The following is a 25,773-nucleotide window of genomic DNA, read 5'->3' as shown; positions in this document are numbered from 1 at the left end:
CTGAGGCCCGGGGAGGGCAAGGGAGTGAAGCTGAGGTGGGCAGGGGCAGCGGGAAAAGCCAGGACAAGCCCCCCTAGAGCTGATCTTGCCATGGGGGGAGCGAGCACCCGCTCTGTACTATATAACAGTGAGAAGCGGGGGGAGGGGGGGCGACTTGGGTGGGGGGCACAGTGTGCTGGAGAATCCAGGAGCCAAGGGAAAACCTGGGCAGCGGTCCAGGCAGAGGAACGAGGAAGCGCAGGGGAAGAGGGGTCAGAAGCCATCTGCCCTCTTGTCCACCCCATCCTGCCAGGAGCTGGGGGTCCTCAGACCTGAAACCTGCCGCCCACCCATGAGGCCGGGCATATGGGGGGGTCACCAGCAGGTGCCAGCCCCCGTTTCCTTCCCTACGTTCAGGACAAGCCAGGCCCAGTTCTGGGACCTTCCTGAAGGACACAGCATCCCTCACAGGCATCTGGTGGCCTGGTCCACCAGCAGCCCAGGACGGGGGGGGGCTGCTTCCCTCAGGAGCCGCTCAGCCCCCCCCGCACCCCCCATGTGGGCTGGAAGGGCCTGGTGCCCGCCCCTCTCCTGGAAATCTCGGACCTTTCCCAAGTGGGGAAAGGTCCCTTCGAGGGTCTTGGTCCTGGGAAGGGACTCTTGGGAGGCAGTGCTCTTCCCTGGGAGGGTCCGCTGATAGGGGTTGGGGGGGCAGGCTGCTGGGGGCAAGGGGCAGCCCTGAGAACCCGAGAGAACCAGGGATCCCACGAGGCAGAGCTGTTGGGTGGGTGCAACACGCTCTGGGGAGAACATGTGGCCACTGGTAGATGGGTTCCAGAAATAGCCCCCATCCCTCCCTGCACCCGCACCCTCGGGTGTGGCAGAGAAAACCATCCCAGCTGAGGCTATCCTTGCTCCTCCTCCAGGCAGGCTGCCTGCTGGCTGCTGGGTGAGCGCGCAGAGCCCAGCCAAGCTGGCCGAGGAGCAGGTCGCCGCCCTGTGCAATGCCGGGGCTGCTGTGGAGACCACTGCATTGGTCCTGGGAGGGCCAAGGTCGTCACTGAGCCCCTCCCCCATGCCCCCACGCCCCCTCCTCCTTCCTCCTCTCGCACATCAAGTCCTGTCAGTTCGGTGCCAGCAGTTTCTGGAATGTACGGCCCTATCTGCACCTGGCAACCACCTCAACTATCAGAGCCAGTCAGTTCTTTCTCAAACACAGCTCTGGGCTGCTTTAGTCCCAGAGGCTTTGTGGGATGGATCCCCATTTGATGGAGAGTCCTAAAGACCTCACTTGAAACAAGTCCTATTGCTAAAAGCCTGGTGGACCAGTCCCACCACGAACCACAGCTGCCCACTTCCCTTGATCTTTCCAGACCTGGCTCAAATGTCACCTCCTCCTGGAAGTCCTTCAGGATAATCTCCCACAGCACACATTCCTCCTTGTCCAATACCCATAACTCTGGATAAGAATCATGGTTTTCCTGCCTGTCCTACTCAAATGTGAGCCTCTGGGTGGCTGGAGAGGATGGGGAAAGGGGAAGAAGCCTTGGATGTGGGGCAAGCAGGACAAGGGGTCATGCCCTGCTCTGTCCACATGGCGCCATCTGACCTCAGGTAAGGCAACCTCTGTGGCACCTGAGGACGACAGATGCCTGCCCTGAGCCTGGAACGAAGTAGGTGCTGAATAAATCACCACAGAAAGGAGAACACAGCATGTGAGGCCACGTGTCAGATGAAGTATTTGAGTCCCAATTAAAATCTGGTTCACACTGCTGATGGGTGGGTGGGGTGGTCGAGCCAGAGACCACCCCCCTTCCCTGCTCCAGCTCGCCCCTCCCTGCTGGACGCGGTGAGGACTGACAGGGTGTCACATAGAGGCCCTGAAGCCTTGGCTTCCTCATCTGTGAAAGGGGGAAAGGGCAGAGGTCGTGCGGCCTGAGATAGAAGCGAGGCTGCAATTCCTGGGCCCATAACGTTAGTGTCGGGTCCACTGTGTCACTTCCGGCTCCAGTCAGCTCCAAAAGGGAGAGGCCATTATAATCCCCATTTCACAGATGTGGAAACTGAGTGCACAGGCCACACAGCGAGAATGTGACCAGGGTTTGAGTCCAGGCCACGGCTGTCTCCAAGCCACGCCCTGCTCCCTAGAACGCTGCCATCTTCAATGTCTGAAATTCTACCACATCCCCCTAAAATCAGGAACAAGACAAGGATGTCTGCCTTCACTGCTGCTATTCAACACTGCACTGGAAGTGCTAGCCAGAGCAATTAGAAAAGAAAAACAAAAGACATCCAAATTTGAAAGAAAGAAGACATAAAACTATCCCTATTTGCTGATGATAGGATCCTATATATAGAAATTCTCAAAGAATCTACAAAAATAACCCTATAAGGCCTAATAAATAAATTCAGCGAAGTTGCACGATACAAGACAAGCATGCAAAAAACAGTTGTGTATAGAAATACACCAGTGTATAGAAATGTATCAGCAATAAACAATCTGAAAGGGAAATGAAGAAAGCATTTTACAATAGCATCCAAAGGAATAAAATACCTAGGAATAAATTTGCCCAGGGAGGTGAAAAACTTGTATATAGGAAACTACAAAACATTGCTGGAAAAAAAGAAATAAATGGAAAGATATTCCGTGCTCATGGATTGGAAGACTTGCTATTACTACTATGTGAGCACTACGTGGCGTGTCCTACGGATGCAGGGCCATCCTGATCAGAGTTCCCAGTGGCCTTTCTACAGAAATGGAAAAGCCAATCCTCAAATTCATATGAAACTGCAAGGGGATTTCAAAACAATCTTGAGAAAGAACAAAGTTGGAGGACTCACACGTTACTATTTCAAAACTTACTACAAAGCTACAGTAATTAAAACAGAGTGGTACTGGCCCAAGGACAGTATGGAACAGACCAGTGGAACAGCACTGAGAGTCCAGAGTAAACCTGCATGTCTATAGCCAGTTGCTTTTGACAAGAGTGCCAAGTCCATCCAATGAGGAAACAGGCGTCTCTTCAACAAATGGTGCTGGGCCAAGTGGAGGTCCACATGGAAAAGAATTAACTTGGTCCCTGACCTTTCATCCTATACAAAATTATCTCAGAGTGCATCAATGACCTAAAAGTAAGAGCTAGAAGAAAACATGGGGGTAAGTCTTTAGGACTTGTCTTTAGCAGTGAATTCTTATATATGACACCCAAAGCACAAGCAACAAAAGAAGATAAATTAGACTTCATAAATATTAAAAACTCTTGTGCATCAAAGGACATTATCAAAAAAGTGAACAGACAGCTTCAGAATGGGAGAAAATAGTTGGGAATCATACATCTGTTAAGAGTCTTGTATTCAGGACATATATAAAGGAATCTGTACAACTCAGTAACAAAAAAACCAAACAACTCAATTTAAAAAATGGGAAAAGGACTTGAATAGACGTTTCTCCAAAGAAGATACACAAATGGACAATGAGCACATGGAAAAATGCTCAACATCATTAGCCATCAGGGAAATGCAAATCAAAACCACAATGAAATGCCACCTCACACCCACCAGCAGGGCTATTATTTTTTAAAAAAGGAAAATAACAAGTGTTGGCGAGGATGTGGAGAATAGGAACCCTCGTGCATTGCTGCTGAGAATGTAAAACGGTGCAGCTGCTGCAGAAAAGTCTGTCTTTCCTCCAACAGTTAACATACAGACAACGGTATGACCTGGCCAGGCTGCCACGCCCAGGCAAAATACCCGAAGAACTGAAGGCAGGGTCCCAGGTACACATGCTCACAGCAGCTTCATTCACACCAGCCAGAAAAGTGCATTCGACCCAAATGTCCACCAACAGGTGAAGGGATAAACAATACGTGGTCCAGACGATGGAATGGGATGCAGCCACAAAAAGGAATGATGCTCTGATGTGTGGGCAATGTAGATGAACCCGAAGGCATTATTACACTGGGTGAGAGAAGCCAGACACTGAGGGCCACACACTGTACGAGTCCATATACAGGAAATCCAAAGTAGAAAAACACACAGAGAGAATGCAGCTTGGTGGCTGACAGGGGCTGGGGGGAGAAATAAATGGGGAAAACTGCTTAATGGGTATGGAATTTTACTCTGGAGTGACAGGGAAAAAAAATGCTACCATAAGCAATCTCTTTCTTTAGAATCAATTAGGTCTTTGAACCTGTTTCCCCACCTGGATGGAAACTTCTAGATCTCTCCAGCCCTTGCAGTCTGTCACTCTAGGTACCTGGCGATAGTAGGTGCTCAGTAAATGCCCACGGACCAATGAATGGATGAGTGAGGGTAGGGAATGGAAAGAAGAGGTTCTGGTTCCAGGCAGGAGAGCCTGGTTCTGGTTCCAGAACCTACTGCCCTGCTTAAAAACCTTCCACAATTGTTCCCTGTCACCAACAAGACCTCATCTCCTCCTACCTCCTTCTGATTTTGTTGTTTAAGTGTGTCCTTCCCCTTTATCTCTGCCCGGAAAACTCCTATTCATCCATCAAAGGCCTAGTCCCAGTACCCCTTTCTCTCTGAGGCCTGAGATCCTCCCCATCCCTTGGCATGAGAGCTCCTTGAACTTCTCTCTGTATTATAGTCTATGCCTCTGTCTACCCATCAGACTGGGCATTCCTCAAGTGGCAGGTTGGGGACACTGGCATCACCTAGCTTCGATCCAGGAGAAGAGAAAGAAAAGGCAATCAAGATTACTGGGGCAGGACTGGAGGAGAGCCAGGGGTGAAACGGGGCTGCATGGAAGGAGCTGGGCCCTGCGTCCCCCCGAGCTGCCCAGGTGGCCTCTGGGCCCCCCTGCCCCAGGCGGGCTCTTACCGGCCTCACTGGCACAGGGGAAATGGTAGGTGTGGACGCATCCTTTGTGGCAGCACCCGATGGTGGCCCCCGCCTCCTGGCAGCTGGAGCATGTCTGGTGAGGAGAGAGGGAAGGCAGTGAGTCTCTGGCCACTCTAGCAGCTAGGCTTTTGGATCTTGGTTCAGCACAGACCTGGGTTCTAATCCCAGCTCTGCTGCTCTGTGCTGTGTGACCTCGGGTGAGTGACTCAAACTCTCTGGGCCTCTGTAAACTGTATGTGGTCCCGGCAGGTGGGCCGGGACCCCTTGCTTCCACTCCTCACTCACCGGGTCTATCAGTGCCCACCTGCTCTCCAGCTCGCGTCCCCGACCAGCCCCAATTCACAGACGCTGAGACTGAGGTTCCCCTGGGCGAGGGGAAAGCAGGACGCGCTTAGCACCCAGAACCCAGCTGTCCGTCCTGGAAATCAGGCTCCCCCTCCCTCAGGCTCAGCCTCTGCGTGTGCAAAAGCTCACACAGCCGGTCCTTCAACAGGCCGGGGACCTGGGACTCGGGGAGGTGGGCCCGTGGAGCTTGGAGTGCCAGTGTCCAGCCCAGCCATTGCGGGGGACAGACCCGGACACTGGAACCATCTCCTATCACCAAGCGACCCAAATCACAGCTGCCTCATTCCCAGCTAATGGGATAGTGAACTGAAGCTCAGAGAAGGCGAGTAAGCAGCCGGAGGGCACACAGCCGCTGAGGAGCCAGTCAGCACTCCACCCCAGGCCCTGGGACTGGGGGAGCTCCGCGCCCCTCAGAAAAGGGTGGCCACCCCCTTCCCTAGCCCACAGAATGCCTGGGAACGCCCCCCCACACACACCGGCACCCAGAACTGTGTGGGCTGGGAGGTCCCCAGGTGGGGTCTGGGCACATTCCAGAACGCTAGGTTTTCAGAATCCTCTGAAAGGGCAGTTTCCTTCTGGTCAGAGTCGGGGGCCTCCTGGGGCTCGGGGCCACAGTGACCCCTGAATTCCTCAGCCACAGAGGGGGGTAGAAGCAGGGCCAGAGGCCCCATGCCCAACTTTCCTGCTCAAACAGAGGTCCTGGGGCTCCCAGTTTAAAGGGTGACGGGGCGGGTGCTCCTGCGGCCACAGCTTCACTCTGCCCGCCTACACACCAGCTCTTGTGGGGGGAGTGGGGGCACGGGGGGGGACTCGGGTCTGCCCAGACTCCAGGCCACACCCTGCCCCGCCCCCAACCAGCGGCTGGCAGGTGCGCAGCCAGGGGGCCGGCCCAGGCGGCTGTCTGCCCTGACCCGAGTCTGCCCTGGCCAGCTGCCCTTGCGGCAGGAGGCGCCAGGGGGTGGCAGGGCAGGACTCAGAGAAAGCAGGTTTTGAGGGTAGTGGGCTCCCGAGAGGAGACAGGTGGGGGACATGAGGGAGGAGGTCAGGCGCCGGGGGCCGCCCAGTTCTGTCCCTGCAAAGAGCAAAGCAGAGGCCGAAGAGCTGGCAGCTGTGATAGGGGTGGATGCTGAATCCATTATGGGTCAGGGAGGCTCCAGGAGACCCCCCTATCCCCCACTCCCCATCAGTTGTAGCCCTGTGAATGGGATTGTGAGTTCAGAGAGGGCAAGCGACCTGCCTAAAGCCACACAGCAAGCTCTTGCCAGAACTGGACTGGGACTCTAAGTGGCCTCCAAGCCACGGCTGGGGCTCCACAGGCTGCCAGGCCCCGCCCAGGTGTGTGTGTGGGAGGCGGCCTGGCTGGATGTCCACCCATGCGGTCCCCTCTCCTCTGGAAGGGCGGGGGCGGCACGGGCCCCAGGTGTGCCAGGCTCCCGGGGACAGCTGGGCATCTCCTGGCATAGGGACAGCTGCAACTGGCTCTGGCAGGGCGGCCCTTTAGGTCTCACCCACCCCTGGCTGGCACATGTCCTTGCTGGCTGACCTGCAGGAGGCTGCTGGGCCATCCTGGGGGCTGGGACACTGCCCTGGAGGGGCCAAACCGGGCCAAACCTGGGTTCGCAATAGTATGTCACTGCATTCTCCTTGGTCACACGGGACTTCTGTGCCAGTCGACAAGGCCAGACACCCAAGCAGCCGGGATGGGAGATGGGCACAGCCCTGAACCCCTGCTGCTGCCCCCTCCTGTCCACCCCCCTTTTTTTACATGGGCAGGCACTGGGAATGGAACCCGGGTCTTCTGGCATTGTCCGCCCCCATTTTTGATCAACCATTTTATTTTATTTTAGTCACATGCTCACAGCATCTCTTTCTCTTCTCTCTCCCCTCTCCCTGCCAGGGCACAGAGCTAAATTAAAAATAAAGCTACAAGGAAAATAACATATAAAAGCACTTCCGAGGCTTCTGTCGCCACTGCTCAGGTAGGTGCTAGGTCCGCACCCCCCCCCCCCATGGGGGTCAGTGCTCCCGGCAACTCGCTCCTGCTCAGGGGCGGGCAGGGCGGGCAGCCGTGGCGAAAAATAAAGCCTGTCCTCGAGCCGCCACCTGGCCATGTGCTTCCTTGCAGCCCAGAAGCGTCCAGGCCCTGCTGAGGGTCCCGGAGAGGCTACAGCGCCGAGGGCCCGGGGGGAAAGTGCTCTCAGCCCTCCAGGGCACGACCCCCCACCATGTCCTCTGTAAAACCCTCCAAGGCATCCATGGGCTCAGGAGGGGTGACAGCGGAGGGCAGGGTGTGAGCTGGTGAGAGGAGCCCAGAACAGAGGAGAAACTGCCAAGGGAAGAGGAGAGAGGGCCAGGCCTACAGGGCACATCTGGGGTGCACTGTGGGAAAAGGGGATGGGTGGGCAGCACAACTGGGCAGCGAGAAGGCCCCTAAGTAACCCCCCACCCAGTATCAGGAGAGAATGGAGCCCAGGGACCCAGGAGGTCCAGGAGGGCAGGGAGGCCACGTGCGGGGGTGGCTGACTGTGGCCCCTGCAGGAAGGGGTTTGCCAGACAGGCCATGGCAGAGCACGGACAGGTTCGTGGAGGGAAGGTCTGCGTGAGAGCAGATGTGACGGCAGCCATGGGGGGTCAGGCCAGGGGGTGGGCAATGATGGGGGGTGGACTGGTGGGGGGGTCGGAGAGGGAATGTGATTCTGGACCCAGCAGGGGGCCAGGGTGGAGATGCTGGGGGAGGCTGGGGAGGGGAGGGTGGAGAGGTGGGGGGCAGGGAGAGGCCGGGTCACTGAGTGAGGGCGCAGTGAGGGTGCTCTCGGGTCGGCACTGACTTCCCAGGTGCAGGCAGCGGAGACACTAGTGCCCCATCACCCACAGGCTGCTGTCCTCCCCAGGTGTGCCCGCTGCTCGTGCCAGCGAAGAAGCAGAGGTGGCAGGATCCAGGGCGGGCGGCGCAGAGAGCCAGGCCCCTGGGGCTGCGCAGCCCAGGGGTATTGTTTTCCCACTCACCCTGCACACCCGGGGGCTGCAGAAGAGCCTGGGTTCTGGGGCTCGCCCCCGGCTGTGCTCAAGGTGGTGTGGGCAGCCCCCGTGGAGGGGCCTGAGGGCCACGAACTGCAGTGCTCCAGGCAGTGGTGACAGCTACTGTACTCCTGCCACTTTGAGCACCTGTGCCATCATGGCAACGTCGGCAGCAAGATGCCCGCAGCACTTCCTGTGTGCCCGGCAACACTGCACCAGTTTTGTGGACACTCACTCATGCCTCCACGGCTGGCACCATCACCCCCACTTTGGAGATGAGGAAACGGAGGCACAGAGAGGTTAAGTGACCTGCCCAGAGTCACACAGCGATCAAGAGGCCAAGCTTGGATTTGAACCCGAGTTGCCAGCGTGGTTTCCCGACGTGGCATTTTCAGAGCTGTTTACGAGTTCCTAGGCTACTTTGCCCATGGCTGCCTCACCCTGGGGGCCGCCTATGGGGACAGAGGAAGGGTCCTGCCTCTAGGTTGCACGTCCCCATCACCTACTGATCCGAGGAGGTCTTCCCCTTGAGCCTCAGTTCTGCTTCAGAGCTGGGGGTACCTGGCATGGGGGGACAGCTTGCTTTTGAGGGCTGCCCCTGACTGCCTGGGGGTTCAATTGGGGGGCTGACACTCACTCCCCCAGCCTCTCAGGTGACAGCTTACAATGCGGGAAGGGGACAGCAGGGGGGCTCTGGGGAGGGCAGCAGTAGGGTGGGGTGGGCATGGGGGTTGGAGCGGATGGAAGAGTGGGGGCAGTGGATGCCTGTTGGGCTGGGGGTGGACCTGAGTGCCCTCCCCTCGCCTGAGGGGTGCCTTGGCTTCCCCCAAACGCCCCAGAGGGGGTCCCGGAGTCTGTGGGAAGTCCCTGGGGATTGTGGAAGTGCTTGGTCTGAACTGTGGCCCTGGGGAGACAAGGGGGCCCCGGACTCCCTCCCTTGTGGGCCTGGCCTCTTACCATGTCCACAGCCACCTTCACGGCCTCCTGCAGCCCAAAGAGCTTCCCGGCCACCAGGTAGACCCCGCCCGTCCACACGGCGCAGGCCTCATGGACCCAGTGCTCCTGGGTGTCCCCACCAGGCTCGGCCGGTGCCTCCTTGCTGCACTCGTGCTTGCGGCTTTTGTCGGCTGCGGCCACCTCCTCGCCACCATCCCCCAGGCCGTCGCAGCAGTAACAACTCTGCAGCCGCCGGGACAGGCCCCGGGCGCTGGTGCGCAGGGAGCCTTGCTTGGCCTGCTCAGCCGGGCCGTCAGGCCTGGAGGGCTTCCCGGCGGCAGCGGCGGCACACTCGAGGCCTCTGAGTGTTCTCTCTGGGGGTGACGAGGCCTCCTCACAGGCTCCCTCCGCCCTCACCTTCTCCTTGAGTTTTGGTTTCTTTTTGGGGAGGCAGTGCTCGGGGTAGTAGGGGCCGCAGAGGTCCCCAAGGTCCTTGAAGTTGGCTGGGTTTTGGCAGAGGCAGCAAACAAGGCAAGAGGTACTCAGGGCCTTGGAGACCACAGGCCCCAGGTGCATGGTGGAGGAGAGGGGCAGGGAGGGACGCGGCTGCAGGGCGGAGCCCCCAGGCAGGGTGGTCAGGGAGGCCCCCGCCGTGTCCAAAGAGGAGGAAGTGGAGGAGGAGGAGGAGGAGGAAGGCTTCCTGTGGGGCTTGGGCTCGTCCCCAGGGGAGTTGACGACGGTGCACAGGGCTGTGAACGGGCCGCGCTTCTCCACCCGCACGTAAGGAGAGAAGGCCGGGGCCCGGCTGTCAGGTCGCAGCCGCTTGCACGAGGAGATGTACTTGAGGCGGATCTCAGGCTCGGCGGGATCCAGGGGCAGCACTTGCTGCTGCCGCCGCCGCTTGGCGCGCCCCTTACAGGGTGAGGACGCGGCGCTCTTGACCCGGCCCCGCGGGAGCCGCTTACGCTTGGAATAGGCGCTATAGCCGGCGTAGCTGGGCTGCTTCTGCATCCTTGCCTCGGGGGGCTGGGGGGCCGGCCCCAGCTCCTCCGTCTTTGGCTTCTTGCCTCCTCCACCAAAGCTGTCCTCGAGGCCCCCCTGCGTGCCGCTGGCCCTGTCCGGGGCAGTGAGGAGCAGAGCTGGGCCCAAATGGGGCCGCTTCTCCCTGCCTTTGCGGCTTCTCTTCTTGGTCGCTAGGGCGGGCTCCCCGGGCTGCAGTGCCTCGGGGGTCGGGAAGGTCTCCGTCTTGAAACCGTTGGTCGGTGCCAGTTTCTTGCTGTTTGTGAGCTTGCCTCTGAGGGCGGCCCTGCTGCCGGCGGCCCTGCACAGCGCGTCAGACCCCGCCACCGCTGGGGGCTTCGGTACCACGCTCGCGGCCTCCCCACTCCCCCCCGGGCTGCCCCCAGTGGCCTCGAGGCCCCGCTCCTTCTCGGGGCCAGCCCCCGCGGCCCTGCACGCCAGCTTCTTCAGGCTGGGCGACGTGATCTTCTGGACGATGGCCTCGAGCTTCAGGCCGCGGCCCTTCCTCGGGGGCAGCACCTTGGTCTTCACGGTGCCCGGGAAGGATGCCCGCGAGGCCACCTTGGGGCAGGCGCCGGGCGCCTCTGGGGGCAGGGGCTTCACGGGGGACTCACCGCTGCCCTTGGGCAGCTTGGCTTTCTTGGGAGGGGACATCCTTTTGAAGAGGGCGGGGGGGCCCTCGGCCCTGTCGTCCCTGGGGTCGCCGCTGCTCCGCAGGACCAGGCCCCGCCTCTTGGAGGGGACGGGCGCCAGGAACGGGGACTTCCTCTTGAGCACGTGCAGGGGCCGCTCGGGGCCGGGCTGGGGGCCCGCTCGGCCCTCCTTCTGGGGCCCTCCGGACACCTTGAAGGTGCAGGGCAGGTGGCTGTTGACCAGGAGCCTCTTGGTGGCGCGGCAGTTGGGGAGGCGGCTCTCTGACGGCCGCCGGCGCCGGGGAGGGAAGAGCTCCTGGGTCCTGGCCCGGGACCGCAGGACCATGGAGCGCTGGTCCTTGCCGGGGGGGCCGTGCGAGTCGGTGTCCTTGGTCTTGGAGCCCACGGGGCTGCTGTCGGACGCCACAGGCAGGGCAGCCGGGTTGCTGGGGCTGGAGGCCGCCTTGGGGGACGGCTTCCCCACCCGCTTGCCAGACTTGAAGGCGGCGCGCTGCTTGCCCCCCAGCTTGTCCGGGGGGGCAGGGGTGGTGGTCAGGCCAGGGGGGCCGGGCGTGCGGGGCTCGCTCAGGGCCGTGAAAGAGCGGGTGCACATCCTGGGGAGCCCCTCCGAGGCCCCCCGGCCCGGGGTCCCCGCCCCTTCCGTCTGCCCCTGGGGGGGCCCCGTGCAGGACTCGGGGAGCAGCAGGTCCTTGGGCAGCACGGGCGCCCTGCAGGGGGGGTCCTCGGCCTCAGGCAGCCCCCGCTGCACCCGCCGGCTGCGCAGGCTCTTGCCCCGCGGCACTGGCTCCTTCTTGGCGATGGGGGGCTCGGGCACGGCTGGCTTGTGGGGCTTGGGGGCCAGGGGGGAGTCCGAGGAGGCGGGGTCCGCGGGGGCGCACTGGCCGTCCGGGCCGTCCTCGCTGGGCTTCATGTGCGACAGCGAGGCCTCAAACCAGCTCTGCACCTTCGACTCAGCGCCCACGGTGGGCCCCAGAAGGATGACGGAGTCCCCGGAGAGCGGGCATGGGGAGCCCCAGCCCGCCTTGGGGTCCAGGGCCTCCGCCACCTCCTCCTTGGCGCACATCAGTGAGGCCTTGGGGGACAGCGGGTCCTGGAGGCCCGGCCTCTGCTCGGGGCTGCCCAGGAGCTCGCACAGAGACGAGTACTCCTCCTCAGCCTCCAGCTCCTCCTTCCGGCTGCTGGGCGGCAGCAGCGGCAGGTCCCCGAAGTCGGCCGCCGAGCAGCAGTGCCGGCTCTCCTCCAGCCACCGGTCGGCCCTGCCCGCCTCGTGGCACTGCGGCAGCCCGCCCGCCTCCTCCTTCACCCCGCCCGCCTCCTCCGGCGCAAAGTCCCCAGGATGCCGCACATCCTGGAAGCCCAGGCAGGCCGCGGCCTCGGGGGCCCCCTCTTTGCCCATGACCTCGGGGGCCTTCCCGCCCTGCTCCAGGCCCTTGGTGAGCTCGCTGGAGGGCAGGCCCCACCGGGGGCAGGCGTCCCCCAGGTTCTCTTCTGGCCAAGCGAAGGGGTTGGCAGGGTCTGCCGAGCCACCCGCGACTGGATCCGGGAAGCAGTCGAACGCAGCCGAGGCAGGGTCTGAGGGGGCGCCCCCCAGGGCAGGCTTGGAGCCAAAGGGCAGGGCTCCCGTGGCCTTCTTGGGGTCGGGGGTGGCGAAGCCCACGGCAGGGTCTTCAAACAAGCCCGGCCCAAAGTCCTTGGCATCTGCGCCCTTGTCCAGCTGCAGCGCGTCGGCCAGCGCCTCCGGCTCCCTGGGCCGAGGCCATGGGCTCTTGGCGGCGGGGTCCAGGCAGGCGCCGCCGTGGTTCTCCAGCGTGAAGGGCGGCTTGCCGGCGTCCTTGGGCACCTCGGCCCAGGCCTTGTCGGCCTTCTCGCCCATGGCCTCCTGCAGCCCCAGGATCTCAGATGCCAGGTCCTGCTGCGCCAGGGCACTGAGCAGAAGCCGTGGGCAGTCCCGCTCGCCCGCCACGAACTTGGAGAAGCTGTCCAGTGGCAGGCTGCTCTGCAGGCTCTGCAAGGAGTCGTCCGACCTGGTGGACATGTCGTCGGGCGAGGTCACGGAGCAGGTAGACACCGACTCGGGCTTGGTCTTGGAGCTGCTGTGGACCCTGGCGGGGCTGCCGCGGGCCTGGCCGCAGTAGAGGAAGCTGCGCTCCAGGGGGTCCTCTGAGCCGCTCAGGTAGTCGGCCTCCTGCGGCTCGGCGTGCAGCGACTGTGGGGTGCTGCTCAGGGGCTCGGACAGGGGCGTGCCTGCCGGCTCGGCCGAGTAGCCGCTGCCCTCGGGGCTGCAGTGCTGGCTCTTGAGCTGCTCGGGCGTGCGTGGCACTAGGTTCTTGACTCCAGGCTTCTTGGGCGGCGCGGCAGCCTTGGAGAGCAGCAGCTGCTGGACCGTGTTGGAGATGTTTTCCACCTGCGAGGTCAGGGCCGAGAGGCTCTGCAGGCTGAGGTCAGACAGCAGGTTCTCAGGGAGCTTGTCCTTCGGCAGGGGCTTGCAGGCACCGGCCTGGACATCCATGGGGCCGGCCGCGTCTGTCGGCGAGGGGTTCAGCAGGGGCAGGAAGTGACTGGGGTCCCCGAGGCCACTGGGGAAGGCCCCCGTGCTGAGTGCCGGCTGGCTGTAGGGAAAGTTCTCCAGGTTCGGCATCAGCGGCGACGGGGTGGAGCTGTAGGAGGGCGAGCGGCCGACGGAGCGGGCAGGCGAGTGGCCGGAGCTGGGGCTGAAGGTCTGGTAGTACTGCTCCTGCGTGCGCGCGGCCGTGTCAGGCTGGCAGTAACCCTGGCCCTGCTGCCCGTAGTGCTGAAACTTGGCCAGGTTTTGGAAGTGCAGGGTGTCTGGAGCCTGGTGCCGGCCCTGGAGGGGTGGTGGTGGCGGCGGCGGCGGCGGCTTCTGCTGTGGGTCGTAGCCGAGGCAGCCCGAGGGGTAGGCGTGCAGGCCCTGCAGCCGCTGCCCCGGGGCCAGGCTGGCGCTGGCAGTCAGTGGCCGCTCGTGGGGCTGGGTGGAGGGTGCTGGGCAGCTCTTGTAGGAGTGGGTGCCCTGGCCGGACGAGGAGTACGTGGAGGAGGCGGGGAAGGACTGGGAATGCTGGGGGAAGTGGCCGCCCTGGGGGAAGGGCAGAGGTGAGGCGAGGTCGTTCTGGAGTTTCTGCCTTTGGAGTTTGGGGTATGCCAGGGGCTGCTGGGGCTGCGGCAGCTGCTGAACGTGGAGGGAGTGAGCCCGGAAGGGCAGCTGGGTGCTCGGCTCTGGGTACTGCCTGCCGGGGGGCACGGGTGTCTTCTTCATCAAGCTCTCATCGTACTTGCCCACCGCCCCGGGCAGGGGCTGTGGCTGTGGGGGCGGCGGCTGCGGGGTGCCCCAGGCCTGCAGGCTCTCGTCCCCCGAGTAGCGGCCCGCATAGGGGCCGCTGTCCGGGACGCTGTAGCTGGGGAAGGTGGGTCTGCCCTGCAGGGCGGGCTGGGAAGGCAGAGCCTTGCCGCCCTGGTGGTACTTGTCAGCAGGCACCGTGCTGGCGGGCGCACCCGTGCCACCTTCGTAGGCCGGGAAGGGCTGTGGGCCGTAATAGTCCTTGGGGAGCAGCCGCTGCCGGTCGCAGCTCAGCCCGGCCTGGCCCGGCTGCCTGTAGCTCTCCAGGTGCGACGCTTCCTGCGAGGGCTGCGGGTAGTTCTGCTGTTTGCCATGGAAACCACACCTTTCTCGAAAAGACTGCATGACTTGGGCTGGTTGTCTGAAAAGAGAGAGGGGAGGGAGGGGCAGGGGTGGGGGGAGAGAGCTTCAGATGAGCCGCTTCCTCTGGGCGCAGAAAGGGGCCCCTCCACACACGCCAGCCTTCCCTGACCCTCCCCAGCCGCTGGGCACGAATTGACCACCTCTGGGTCAGGAAGCGACCTGCTCTGACCGTCCAGAATCACTTAGCAGAGCAGGACCAGCGCCCTGTCCGGCCAGGCCCTCGCATCCATCCCTGTACTCCAGCTGGCCAGTGGGGCTGGTGCAGGGTGAAGAGGGCTCGGGCCACACCCTGGGAGGGCCGCCCTGTCTGCACATGCTCTCATACGCACACTCACCTGCACACATGCATGCAAAGTGACACACCCACATGCACACGCACAGGGTCACACACTCACCTGCAGCACACACATGCACAGTGACACACATCCACATGCACACGCGCAGGGTCACACACTCACCTGCAGTACACACATGCACAGTGACACCCACATGCACACACACACAGGGTCACACACACACCTGCAGCACACACATGCACAGTGACAGTGACACACCCACATGCACACACACACCTGCACACACACATGCAGTGAGTCACCTGCATGTACAGACACACAGATACATACACAAAGTGATTCACACAACCTGCATACAGGCACACGGGCACACACTCAAAGTGACACACTCACCTGCATGTACAGACACACATGCAAAGTTACACAGACCTGTACACACAGACACACAAAATGACAGCATCACTTGCAGGCACACACAGACACACAGGTGTGAACCCCCCACCACCGCTGTCACTGTCGTGTCACCTGAAATTTGAGCTTCTGGAGCACACGTGGGTTGGGGGCTACCAGGCTACGGCGTGCACATAACACCCCTTCCCGCCTCCCAGGAACCCAGGACATGGCCCTGCTTACTGGTTTGGATGCCCAACTGCACACCCGCTAGGTGGCCCTGCGGGAGGGAGTGCACACGAGTGGGAGAGGGATACAGCCCGTGGCCCCCCAACATGGGTGGGTGCGCTCCTGGCCCTCCACCCCTCCACCCTGTGGGGTCACCCACCAGGGTCGGCTGTCCATCTGGTTCTAGTTTGAGGGGTCAGGGGACTGGGTGGGGTCCAGCCAGCCCAAAGCAGGATCTGGGGTCATCCTGCTGACCCCGGGGAGGAGGAGGGAGAGGGGGATTTTCTGGGCAGTGCAACTGGATTCCCAAAACTGGCCCTTGGTATCCAGGCAAAAGGCTCCCCAAACTGACGACCGGTCAGTGGCCACAGAAAGCAGGGCAGCCCTGAAAGGCTAAGGGGGGCAGAGGGGGCTGCTCTCAGGTCCATCAGAGTCCCACGGGCTTGGCGTGCACCCAGCCAAGACCCGGCTCAGCTCAGCCCCCCAGGACCAGGGGGGAGAGGCGAGAGGTGGGTCTGTGCAGCTCTCCTTCCCACATGGGAGAGAGGAAGCTGGGGAGGGGACCTCACAGGCTCTGGACATTCAGGGGTGACAGGTGGGGTCTGGAAGGAAGAGGAGGAGGGAGGAGCGCAGAGAGGCAAAACAGGGTTGCCCCCTCTTCCCTGGGCCCAGGCAGTCCCTTGGGCTGGGCGCAGGTGGGTACCACACAGGGCAGGTGACAGAAGAGGGACTTCCTCCAGCCCAGCAGGACAAGCCCGGGCAGCCAGGGGGGCTCTTGTGCACTGAAGGTCGAGCCAAAGCCACCTGCCCTGCTTTGGGGCGGACCCTAGTGGGGGTGGGGGCAGGCTCCAGGGAGCAGGAGGTAGATGCTGGTGGCATCTGGGGGACTCCAGGTGGGCCCTGCCTGCGGGCTGGTTGGATGCCCACTCAGGGCAGGGCGGCCCCAAGGACCTGGGGCCTCCTTCTGCCCAGCTCCACTGGGCCACCTCGGTTCAGGGCCTCCCTGGACAGACAGACAGGCCACCCAAGCCCAGGGCTGCTCCAAAGCCAGGGCCGCGCCCTGCCCGGAACCCGCAAGCCCGGACAGCTCTGAAGGCCGCGCCTCGTATATCTGCACAAATTACATTTCGGCGTTTATTAGTCCCAGACCTCTCTCATTTCCTGCTGAGTGTCCTGTGGATATCATTAACATTTCTAGGGCTTTCTTATTTTTTTTTCCCACCTTCTCCAAAATGCATTACCAGAAACATGACTTAAAGCTGAGGGGGGAGAGGCGGCGAGAGCCATTACCAGGCCCCCCCCCCGGCCTGCGGCCCACGCTGCGCCCGCACTGTTTAATCAGTCCAGCTGCCGCATCTTTTAATTCCGCCGGGCTGTGTCCCAGCAGCTGGGTGTGGGGAGAACATCTATCTCTAAGAAAAGACAGTTCAATTAAAATACGCGAGGCCCAGCGCCGGGTGGAGGACGACACAGGCAAAGTGCCGCGTGCCCCAAGCCACCCCCACCCCAGACAGCGTGGGGAAGGGAGAGGGGAGGGGGGCAGGCAGGAACAAAGGCGGACCCCCGCCCTGCCGGAAGCACGGCTGGGCCCTGTCTCTTTAAGAGCTGCCTGGGGCCTGCCAGGAGCTGTTGTTATTAATTATTATGATTATGATTACTTTTCAAGAGCACGAGGAAAGGACAAGGAAGGGGAGAAGAGGCAGCCAGGTGGGGAGGGGCAGGGAGAGATGGTGACCTCTGCACCTGGGGGTGGGGAGGAGGGGGTGGTCCGGAGCACACCTGGGTCTGGGCTCAGGGAAGCTCACTCCCCATGCCCCCAGGCCCTGAGGGCCGACCCCTCGCCATTCCTCCCCCCAACCCCCACCCCTCCTCAGACACTTGGCAGAGGCTTCCAGGCCTGGTCTTGAAAACTCTCTGCAGACCTGGAAGGAAGGGAATAAGGAGGGGCTGACGCTTTCCTTTCACCCGGAGGTCTCGGGCCCCCCCAAGCCAGCCCCCCAGTAGCTGGTGAGGCTCGGAGGGCCCTGTCCTCAGGGCACACACCTCAGCTGACCGGGACCCCTGCTCTCCGGACTCCCCCAGGGCCTCCCAAGGCACAGCCCCGAAATGAGGGTGGGGGGCACACGGAGACCCTCCAGGGTCAGGCCCACTGCCCTCTAAGACCTTCCCAGCAGGGGAGCTCGGGACAGGTCCTTCCTTCCTTCCCACAAAGACCCCAGCCTCGGCCCCTCCCAAAGGCCCTATGAGGGTTGAGGCAGCCACGCTTGTTGCACCCCCCTGGCCCCCCAGCTTTCTTCTTTCCAGACCGCAGTTGCTGGGCCCCTTTCACAGATGGAGAACCGAGGCCCAGGGGGCTGGGATCACAGCAGCCATATCCAGGCCGAAGGCTCACCCCTCTGGGGCAGCCCCCACTCTTGCCCTTGCCTTGTCCTCTCCTTCAGTGGCCAGCCCCACCATGGGGAGTCACAAGTGAGCTGGGGGGTCACTCGGTCCCTGGGCCAGCCTCAGACGGAGGCCACCAGGTTCAGGACCTCCCCCCGCACCCAGGGAAAGGGGCACTGAGGAGGGGGAGGGGGAGAGGAGGGCCAGACAGACCCAGGGAGACGGGGGGTGGGGGGGGGAGGAGGAGTGGGGGCAGGAGGGTGAGGGCCAGACAGGGCAGGGGCACAGGCCCGGCTGCTTTCCATCCCCGGCACAGCTCTGAAGCCCTGGTTACCTCCCACTACTCACCCAAGTTGTTTTCTGACCCTGTCCCGGACCTGCAGCTACCCCGGGAAATGCCAGCCCACTCCAGGCCTAAGAGCCTACAGGAAAGGGGGAGCTTCTGGGGCCGAGAAGACAGAGCCCCCCCAGGCCCCCCTAGCACCCTGATAAAAGGGCAACGAATTAAAAATATGCAGGCCTTGAGGAAACCTAAATCAGCAGCCAGACTCGCCACTGCCTGGGGGTCCTTTGAAGCCCACGGGCCTGGCTGGGCTAAGGGGAGGGGTGCGACCCCAAGGAGCCCAGTGCCCCCCGGGTGCCCAGGCATGCCCCCCTCATCTGCAAGCTCCTGCACCCGCCCCCACGTGGCTGGCTGTGAGGGGCCGACACCTGGAGGTCCCAGGTGTTGGAGAGAAGGGCGGCTAAGCAGGGGGCCAGCCCCAGCATGCTCTTCAGATGGGGGAGCCCAGCCAAGCTCTCCACTGAGGCTGGGGGGGGAGCCCTAGGAGTGAGGGTAGTAGGGCCTTTTAGGCTCTTCCGTCAAGACCCACCAACGTTACCACCTCCAGGGGTCCAGCTGACAGCCCCTAAGCCACTCTTCCTGCAGGACCACCCACAGCGTGTGTCCTGCCCCCCAGCCCCACCCACACACCCTTTCCAGGACACCCCTGCAGCACCCCACCCGCTGGCAACACCACCACCTCCTAAGAGGAGTCCAGCCAAGTACCCACAGCTCAGCCAGCCACCAGCCACGGCGGGGGCCCCCCACTCCTAAGGCTTTGCCCCTGGTCCCCACCCCCCTGTGAGTGCCCTTTGGAGCCTGGTTATGGCATACAGCCTCTGAAAGACTGGAGGGGGCTCGCCTGGGCAGCAAGGTGCAGGATGGCACAAGAAGGACTTCTTAGCTGCTGCACCGCTGGCACAGGAGAGGGCCCTGTGGGAGGCGACGGGAGGCTGGGGGAAGCTCACCTATTCTCGGCTCTGCGCTCATCAGTTGCTTGTGAACAATTATTTTTTTAGATCACTTTATTCACCACTCAACAAAAAACATCCCCGACTTTCCCGTCTCTGTCAAAAGGAGAAAATAAAAAAGGGGTGGGGTGGGGGCGGGCTGGCTGCTGGGACAAAGACAGCTAGGAGAGCTGGGGGCTGGGAGTTTGTGGCCACAACTTCTCCTGAGGAAGGGAGCTCACATGGGGCTGGGCAGGAGACACCTCCAAGTGAAGTGGGGAGGGAGACAGACTGAGGGATCTTGGCTCCAGATAAGCTGGGATGGGGGTAGCCCATTTGGCTCCTATAGATTGTTGCCATGTGGAAATGAAGACTTTTTTCCTTTAAAAAGCCAGAAATTGGAATTTTATAAAACGGGAAAGCTCTTACTTAGAAAACATCAACCAAGTTATAAAAAAGTTTTTGTTTCTTTTTAAAAAACACTGCAGGGGGCCAGAGACGCTGCCCGTGGGCTGTATCCAATCACAGGCCCCCAGGTGCCATCTGTGCGTGCCACGCAGCCGGAACTCCATGTGGTTGAGAATGCGGGGACACGGGTGCTGATGCGGCAGGGGCTCGCCATGGAGCAGCGAGTGAAAGGACAACAGCGGAAGGAGCACCTAGAATGTTCTGTGGCTGTGGATAAAGGGCTGAAAGTAGCATGAGCTAGCTAAGCACGGGAGTGGGGTGGGAGGGTGGGCCCAGAGACAAGGCAGGGCTGGCCTGGGGGCTCCCCTGTGTTCCTCAGCTGGGAGGGCGGCACTCCCACTGGGCACAGGGCACTCTCCTGGGCTCCTGTGGGCTTAGCTGCGCACTGATCAGGCAGTAATTACATAATGAATGGCATAATGAGCTGCTTCCCAGGTGCCTCCATCCCTAGAGGGTGGCCTGATGAGGGCAGCAGGGGCTTCGTCTGTTTGGCCAGAAGCCCAGAGCCCAGAGGACCGCCCCAGAGTAGGTGCTCATTTCCCGCTGCTTGGGGGGTGGATGGGGCTGGGCTGTGTGAGTGCAGCCCAAAGGGACGGCACCGTGGGGAGGTGTGGTGAGAGGCCTGTAGGCACAGATGCATCCAGCAGCCAGTGGGAAGGAAAGGCCAGCACCCCCACCCCCGTTCTAGAGTCAGGCAGACAGCAGGACAGCTGCTTGAGGTATGACAGCGAAGGTGAAGGGACGTCCAGGAGGCCATGGGGGCCAGCCAGTACTGGGCAGAGGTGAGTGGGGAGTCTGGAAGAGGGAGGGGAACAAAGGGGAGAGGTAGCTGTACCACAGGTGGGCGGCAGGAGTGGAGGGAATGATGAAGGTAGGGAGAGAAATGGGATGACTGCAGAGACTCCCCCCACCCCAGCCTGCACCAGCCCTGGGGACCCTGTAAAGCCACTCCTGTGTGGCCTCCAAGGCTCGTTCCTCTGGACCCCGAGCCGCAGAGGGGCTCCAGCTTGTTTTTGACCCTGGTGGCAACCCCCTTCCCTCTGGTGGACAAAACCCGCTGCTAAGAGCTGTGAGCAGCCAGAAGCCAGGCTCTGCAGGGCAGATTCCAGGTCCGCTGCCCCTTCTCCCAGCTGCAGTGGGAGGGACGGACACCCCCCAGCCCAGAAGTGTCAGGGCCTCCTCCAGGTGCCTGGGAGCTGGAGGCCAAAAAAGGGGGAGCAAGGTCTTGTTTCTGGACACCCCTCAACCTGGCCCAGAACTGCCCCCACTCCCTACAACAGCCTGACCCCAGGGATGTCCAGCACAGCAGCAGTCCCTCCCAGCCCTGTTCCAGCTGAGGGGGGGCGGGGCGTGCCCTCCCCCCCACTTCCCCCCCAGTCCCCAGGGGAGGAAGCTGCCCCTCAGGCCGCCATGGCGTGTCAAATCTTCTTGCTGCCTAATTGTGAGATGGCAGCGTTTAAAGAAACGCTTTTCTGGCCGCCTGCCACACCGCAAACTGCTTGGTATAATTTTATTATTAAGGAGAGAGAAAAAGAGAGAGGGGGTTGGAAAAGAGAGAGAGAGAGGAAGGGGGGGAGGAAATTGCTTCGTCCAAGTCAGCTGGTGTTGTATTCTGCTAAATGTTAAAGCGAGGACGGCTTTCCAGCTGGCAAGCTGACTTCGTTAATTGCGCATTCAGTCTCTACTTAGGGTAATTGAAACGAAGCGGGGCCGGGGTCCGACAATTCGGGTCTGCGGCTAGGCCAGTAACCCTTTCCACAACCGCCCCCACGCCCGCCCCGCGCCGCCTCGCTGCCACGGCACCCTGGGAAGGCGGGGAGGGCCGCTGGGCGAACCCGTGAGTGCCCGTTCCGGGGTCGAGGGCGAGGAGCCCCGCACCCAGAGGCGCGAACTGCGGCAGGGCGCTCGCCGGGCGCGCGCACCTAGCGCGGGCAGGGTTAACGCGGCGCCGCGGCCTCCCCGAGCCCGGCTCCGGCCAAGCTGGGGATGGGGGAGCGGGGCAGGGTGTGCGGGGCTTGTTGGCGGCCTCGCCGCCCCTCTGCAACAGATGTTTCAGCCGTGTAAGACAAAGAGAGAGCGCCTGCTGCTGCCGGGAGAAAATCCGCAGGACTCCCTCAGGGGCAGGTAAAATTTCACCTTCTATTTATGTTTCTCTCCCCCCACCCCCGCCTGCCCCCTGGTTTCCCGTCCTCTGCGCCAATCCGGAAAGCGCCACCAAAGACGCCGCGCCGCCTCCTCCGCAGCCCAACCCGCTGACCCCGGCAAGGTCACCGCGACCTCGGTACCCGCCAGCGTCGCGTCCGCCCGCCCTCCACCCGCGAGGGGCGCCTCTCCGCGCCCGCCCCCCTCCCGGAGCGCCCCCGACCCCGATCCCGGCTAATGGGGGGCGCCGCGCGAGAGGAAGGGGCGCTGCACGCGCCACCAGGCGGAGGTGGTACTGGACGCTCCCCGCCCCCCGTCCCCCCGGGAACTGTGCCCCACCCCCAGCCCCCATCCTTCATCTCCCTGATTCCCGCTGTAGCCGCCCTCGGAAGTCAGCCGAGTGGAGCAGCTGTTCCTTGCACACTCCACTTGACCAAAGATGATGATAAATGAGGCCGGGGCTGCGTCGGAGACGCGGCGGCGAGGGGCGCGCAGGGCGGGGCGTTCGGTCTCGGGAAGGGCGAGGACGTCAAGGAGAGAGACCGAGAGGCAAAATCGAAGGCCCGCAGTTCGCCCCTGGCACCCTACGCGGCCCCCGGACCCGGCGAAGAGGGACCTGGCGGAGAGGCGCGCCCTGGGCGCGTGCCCCGTGCGCCCCGGAACGCCGTCGCGCCCGGGCAGCCCTGGCCCGAGCGGAGACCTCTCCCCCGGGGCCCGGGCTGCAGCTCGCCTCCGTCCAGTCCCGGTGCCCCACTCCTTTCCCCCTAATGCCAAGGTCCCCACAGCATCCTCGTCACCCACCTCCGCCTCTTCCCCCTCCCGCTCCCTCTGCCCCAAACCTATTAACGCTCGTAAATAATGAATAATGAAGCACTTCCCTCCAGCCGCGCAGGGCTGCGGGCGGGGGCCGCTGCCAGATGCGCCCCGGCCTGGGGAGGGGGCGCCCGGCGGCCGGGTGGGGAAGGGGCGCGACGCGGGCCCCTCACACGTGCAGCCGCGGCGCGCAGGCGGGCAACCCGCCCCGCGGAGGAGGGGGAATCCCGCTCTGCCCTCCCCAACGCCACCTCCCCTGGAGTCCTCTGGCACCGAACGAGGCGAGAGAGCGCGCGCGAGCTTCCCAGCCGGAGAGGGTTATTTTTAACCTGCCCCCCTTTCTATATCTGCCTCTCGGGCTGGCGCGCCCGCCCGCCCCAACAGCCGAGGACGCGGGCTGCTCACCTCGCTCCGCGGCTCCGGACGCTGCGCGCCTCCCCCGGCCCGCGGCCCCCGCCCCTGCGCGGGCATCGCGCTGCTAAATCTCCGCTTGGGAAGGACCGATTAGGAGCCGCGTGCCTTTCTGCGAAATATTGGAACCGGGTGGGGTGGGGGCGGGGAGCCGGCGCTCTCGTCCCCTCGCCTGCCTTCCTCGCTAGATCCCTCCCTCCCCGCGCGCCGAGTGGCTGCAAGAGGCGGCTCCCACTCTCCCCCCACCCCGCCCCCACACACCCGCAGCCGGGGGCGGCCGGCCCGGGGCGTCGAGACCCCCCCACGTTGGCTCTCGACCTTCTCCCCGCGACGTCCACCCTTCATCAGTCATCCACCGAGCCGGGGCTGCTCACGCGCACACCCTCCGGCAGCGGCGGCGCCGAGTGGGGCGCTACCCCCGCCCCCCACCTCCAGCCCCCGTCAGAAGCTGCTCCAAACAAACACACCATTTAAACAGCAGCGGGCCTGTCGTGCCAAAGCAACTTCAAGGCAGACCCCCACCCGTACGTGCCCACGCTAGGGGGCTGGGAAGTGCTAGGGCGCACAGGGTGTACCCAGAGAAGGCCGCGGCCTGCCTCGGCTCCACCCTCTTCCCAGGCTCGCCCTCCTTTGGACCCACCTCCGGCCCTCCCCCGGCCCCTCCCCCATAGGGCCCATCCTCAGGAGACCAGGGGGCCCAGCGCCTCCCGCCCAGAATAGCCGACACCCCTGCTCAGGAAGTTCCTGCGCAGGCTCCCCACGTACCCGCCGCAACCACCCACCCGCAGCCCTGCCCCGCTCCCCACGGGGCCTGGCCGAGCCCAGAACTCCCTTCCCGGCCGTGCCTGGATCATTCCATCGTTTGACAAACATTTCCCAGACTCCGCTCTGGGTCCAATCCGGGAGACCCCCAGGCCTGTGAGCTCCCGCACCTCCCTCTGTGGGAGGGGGCAGGTGGGGTAAGAGAACCCAGCGGCTACCGAGAAAAGGGAAGCTGGAGGAGGTGGAAGGGCAGAGAAGAAAGGAGAGGGCACCGCAGCCACAAGGAGCTATGGGGCTGGGTGGCAGGAAGGAACTCGGCCTCAGTGGGAGGTGGACATCATTTCTCTCCCCAGCGAGGCTGGGGGCCTGGGGTGGCTACCTCTGGCTGAGGATTATGGCAGAGAGGTAAAAAGCTGGGAGGCTGAGAGCACCTCCGGCACACAGGCCCATGGCGATGCCTATGGAATACAGATGGGCGGGCTGGACAACCTGCTGGTGGGCAGCTGCCACCGGGCTTTTCTGCTGACACCCCTGGGCCAACGGCCCGCACTGGGGCGGTCCAGCCAGGCCTGGTGGGGAGGCAGACCCGTCCTTCAGGAGGCTTGGGAGCAGGGGAACAGGTCTCCAGAGCTCACTCTGGGCCAGGGGGGGACTATGGGGGGGGGCAAAGGACTTCTCCACCCCCACCTTCAGTGGGCTCAGGGCCTCCCTCAAATCTGGAAAGTTCTCGACAACTTGGACTGGGTTGTGGCAACAGCACTGTTAACACTGGTGCTCTGACCCCCCTCTTATGGCTCCTCTAGCCCCCACTGCCCTCCTGAGAGCATGGCAGCTCCTCAGGGAAGGGGGAAGCGGGTTTCCTCCGAGTCCCTCTGCTCCAGGGACAGGGATGGAGGAGTTTGGAAATTTCAGGAAATGGGTTTTTTTTGGAAGGAGAAAGTGCAGTGGGGGTGGGGGTTGGGGGGGTCAGGGAGTTTAGCCATACTCTCCATCCTTCGCCAACTCTCTCCCCCACACTCCCACAGGCCACTCCAGCTACCCAAGGTGCCAGGCACCCTCCAGAGGCTTCCCAAGTGGGGTCTGACCCCTGGGGACAGCAGAATGATGGGGTCTCAGGCTCCATGGACCCCCAGATTCATGGGAGGACTGAAGACTAACCTCCCCACATGCACTGCTACTTTTCCAACAGTGTGCAGCTCCTGGGGTGATGCATAAATTGCAAACTCACTGAGGACCTTGTGGCTGTGGATGGCTACAGCCCTGCCCCCACAGGCAGCCCCTATTTTGATATCAAAAGGCTCTTCATCGCAAGGCAGGCCTCCTGCTGGGTCACCGGCTGGGACAGCTACCTCCACCTGGCTGCCCTCCAGGCTTGGGGTTGGGTCTGTTTCCAGGCGTGGCTCGAATGGACACTGACTCCCTCAGCCCCCTGGAGATATGCAGCCTCAGAGACCGCCCAGTGACCAGCGTGCTGACCTTAGGAGTTGGGTCGAAGATGGCCTGGGGAGGAAAACACTTGTGCTCGGTCTTAGCGGCTCCCTCAGCTAGAGTGGGCAGCTGGCTGCTTTTCCTCTCTCCCCAGCAGCCACGGGGGCCAGAGGGGATGAGAGTTTAGTGAGGCGAGGGCAGCTCTCTGAGTCCAGCCCATTTTGGGCCCAGCCCTGTTCTCTCTCTGGGTGGACAGCATAGTTGGGGCCTGTATTCAGGGCCGGTTTTTGCGCCTGCAGCTACAGGCATGTTCCGCCTCCCAGGCCCAGCCCCCCAGGCGGGTAGGCCTTACCTCCAAATCCAACATGGACCCTTCCCGAACACTCCGGCCCCTCTTGGCTTGCAGTCACTCAGCATCTGGGGATGGGAGGGGGGTGGGGTTGGTGGGGGGAGGGCCTCTTCCAACTGTACACAGCTAACTCAGCCTGACCCCAGAGCTGCCTTGTTTTGGAAAGTTGAAGGAAAATCCCTCCTGGCTGGGTTTGCGGGTGACGGCAGGAAGCCCTGTCCACGGCAGGAGGGGGCCTTCGAGAGCTGCTGATGGTCAGCGTGGTCAGCCAGCCGGGAGTCCTATGGCTGTCCGCGGTGCCTG

General features: G+C 62.7%; 1 protein-coding gene across 4 annotated transcripts in view; it reads right to left on the bottom strand.

Moving 5' to 3' along the window:
- The window catches only part of RAI1 (retinoic acid induced 1), a 109,386-nt gene that overhangs the window by 2,066 nt on the left and 81,547 nt on the right, over positions 1-25,773 (bottom strand). For 2 of the 4 annotated variants that reach the window (XM_077163368.1, XM_077163367.1), the window contains exons 3-4: positions 9,160-14,527; positions 4,819-4,912 (exon numbers count right to left, since the gene is read on the bottom strand). In XM_077163368.1, the coding sequence (XP_077019483.1) occupies positions 4,819-4,912; positions 9,160-14,527 (5,462 nt within the window). Of the gene's footprint in view, positions 1-4,818; positions 4,913-7,996; positions 14,528-25,773 lie in introns of those variants that run through there. The other 2 variants (XM_077163369.1, XM_077163366.1) reach the window with 1 other exon arrangement.

This window comes from Tamandua tetradactyla, chromosome 6 (genome assembly GCF_023851605.1).
Source record: "Tamandua tetradactyla isolate mTamTet1 chromosome 6, mTamTet1.pri, whole genome shotgun sequence".
NCBI lineage: Eukaryota > Metazoa > Chordata > Mammalia > Pilosa > Myrmecophagidae > Tamandua > Tamandua tetradactyla.
The sequence above is the reverse complement of the archived record's forward strand: the minus strand, read 5'-3'. Positions and strand labels throughout refer to the sequence as shown.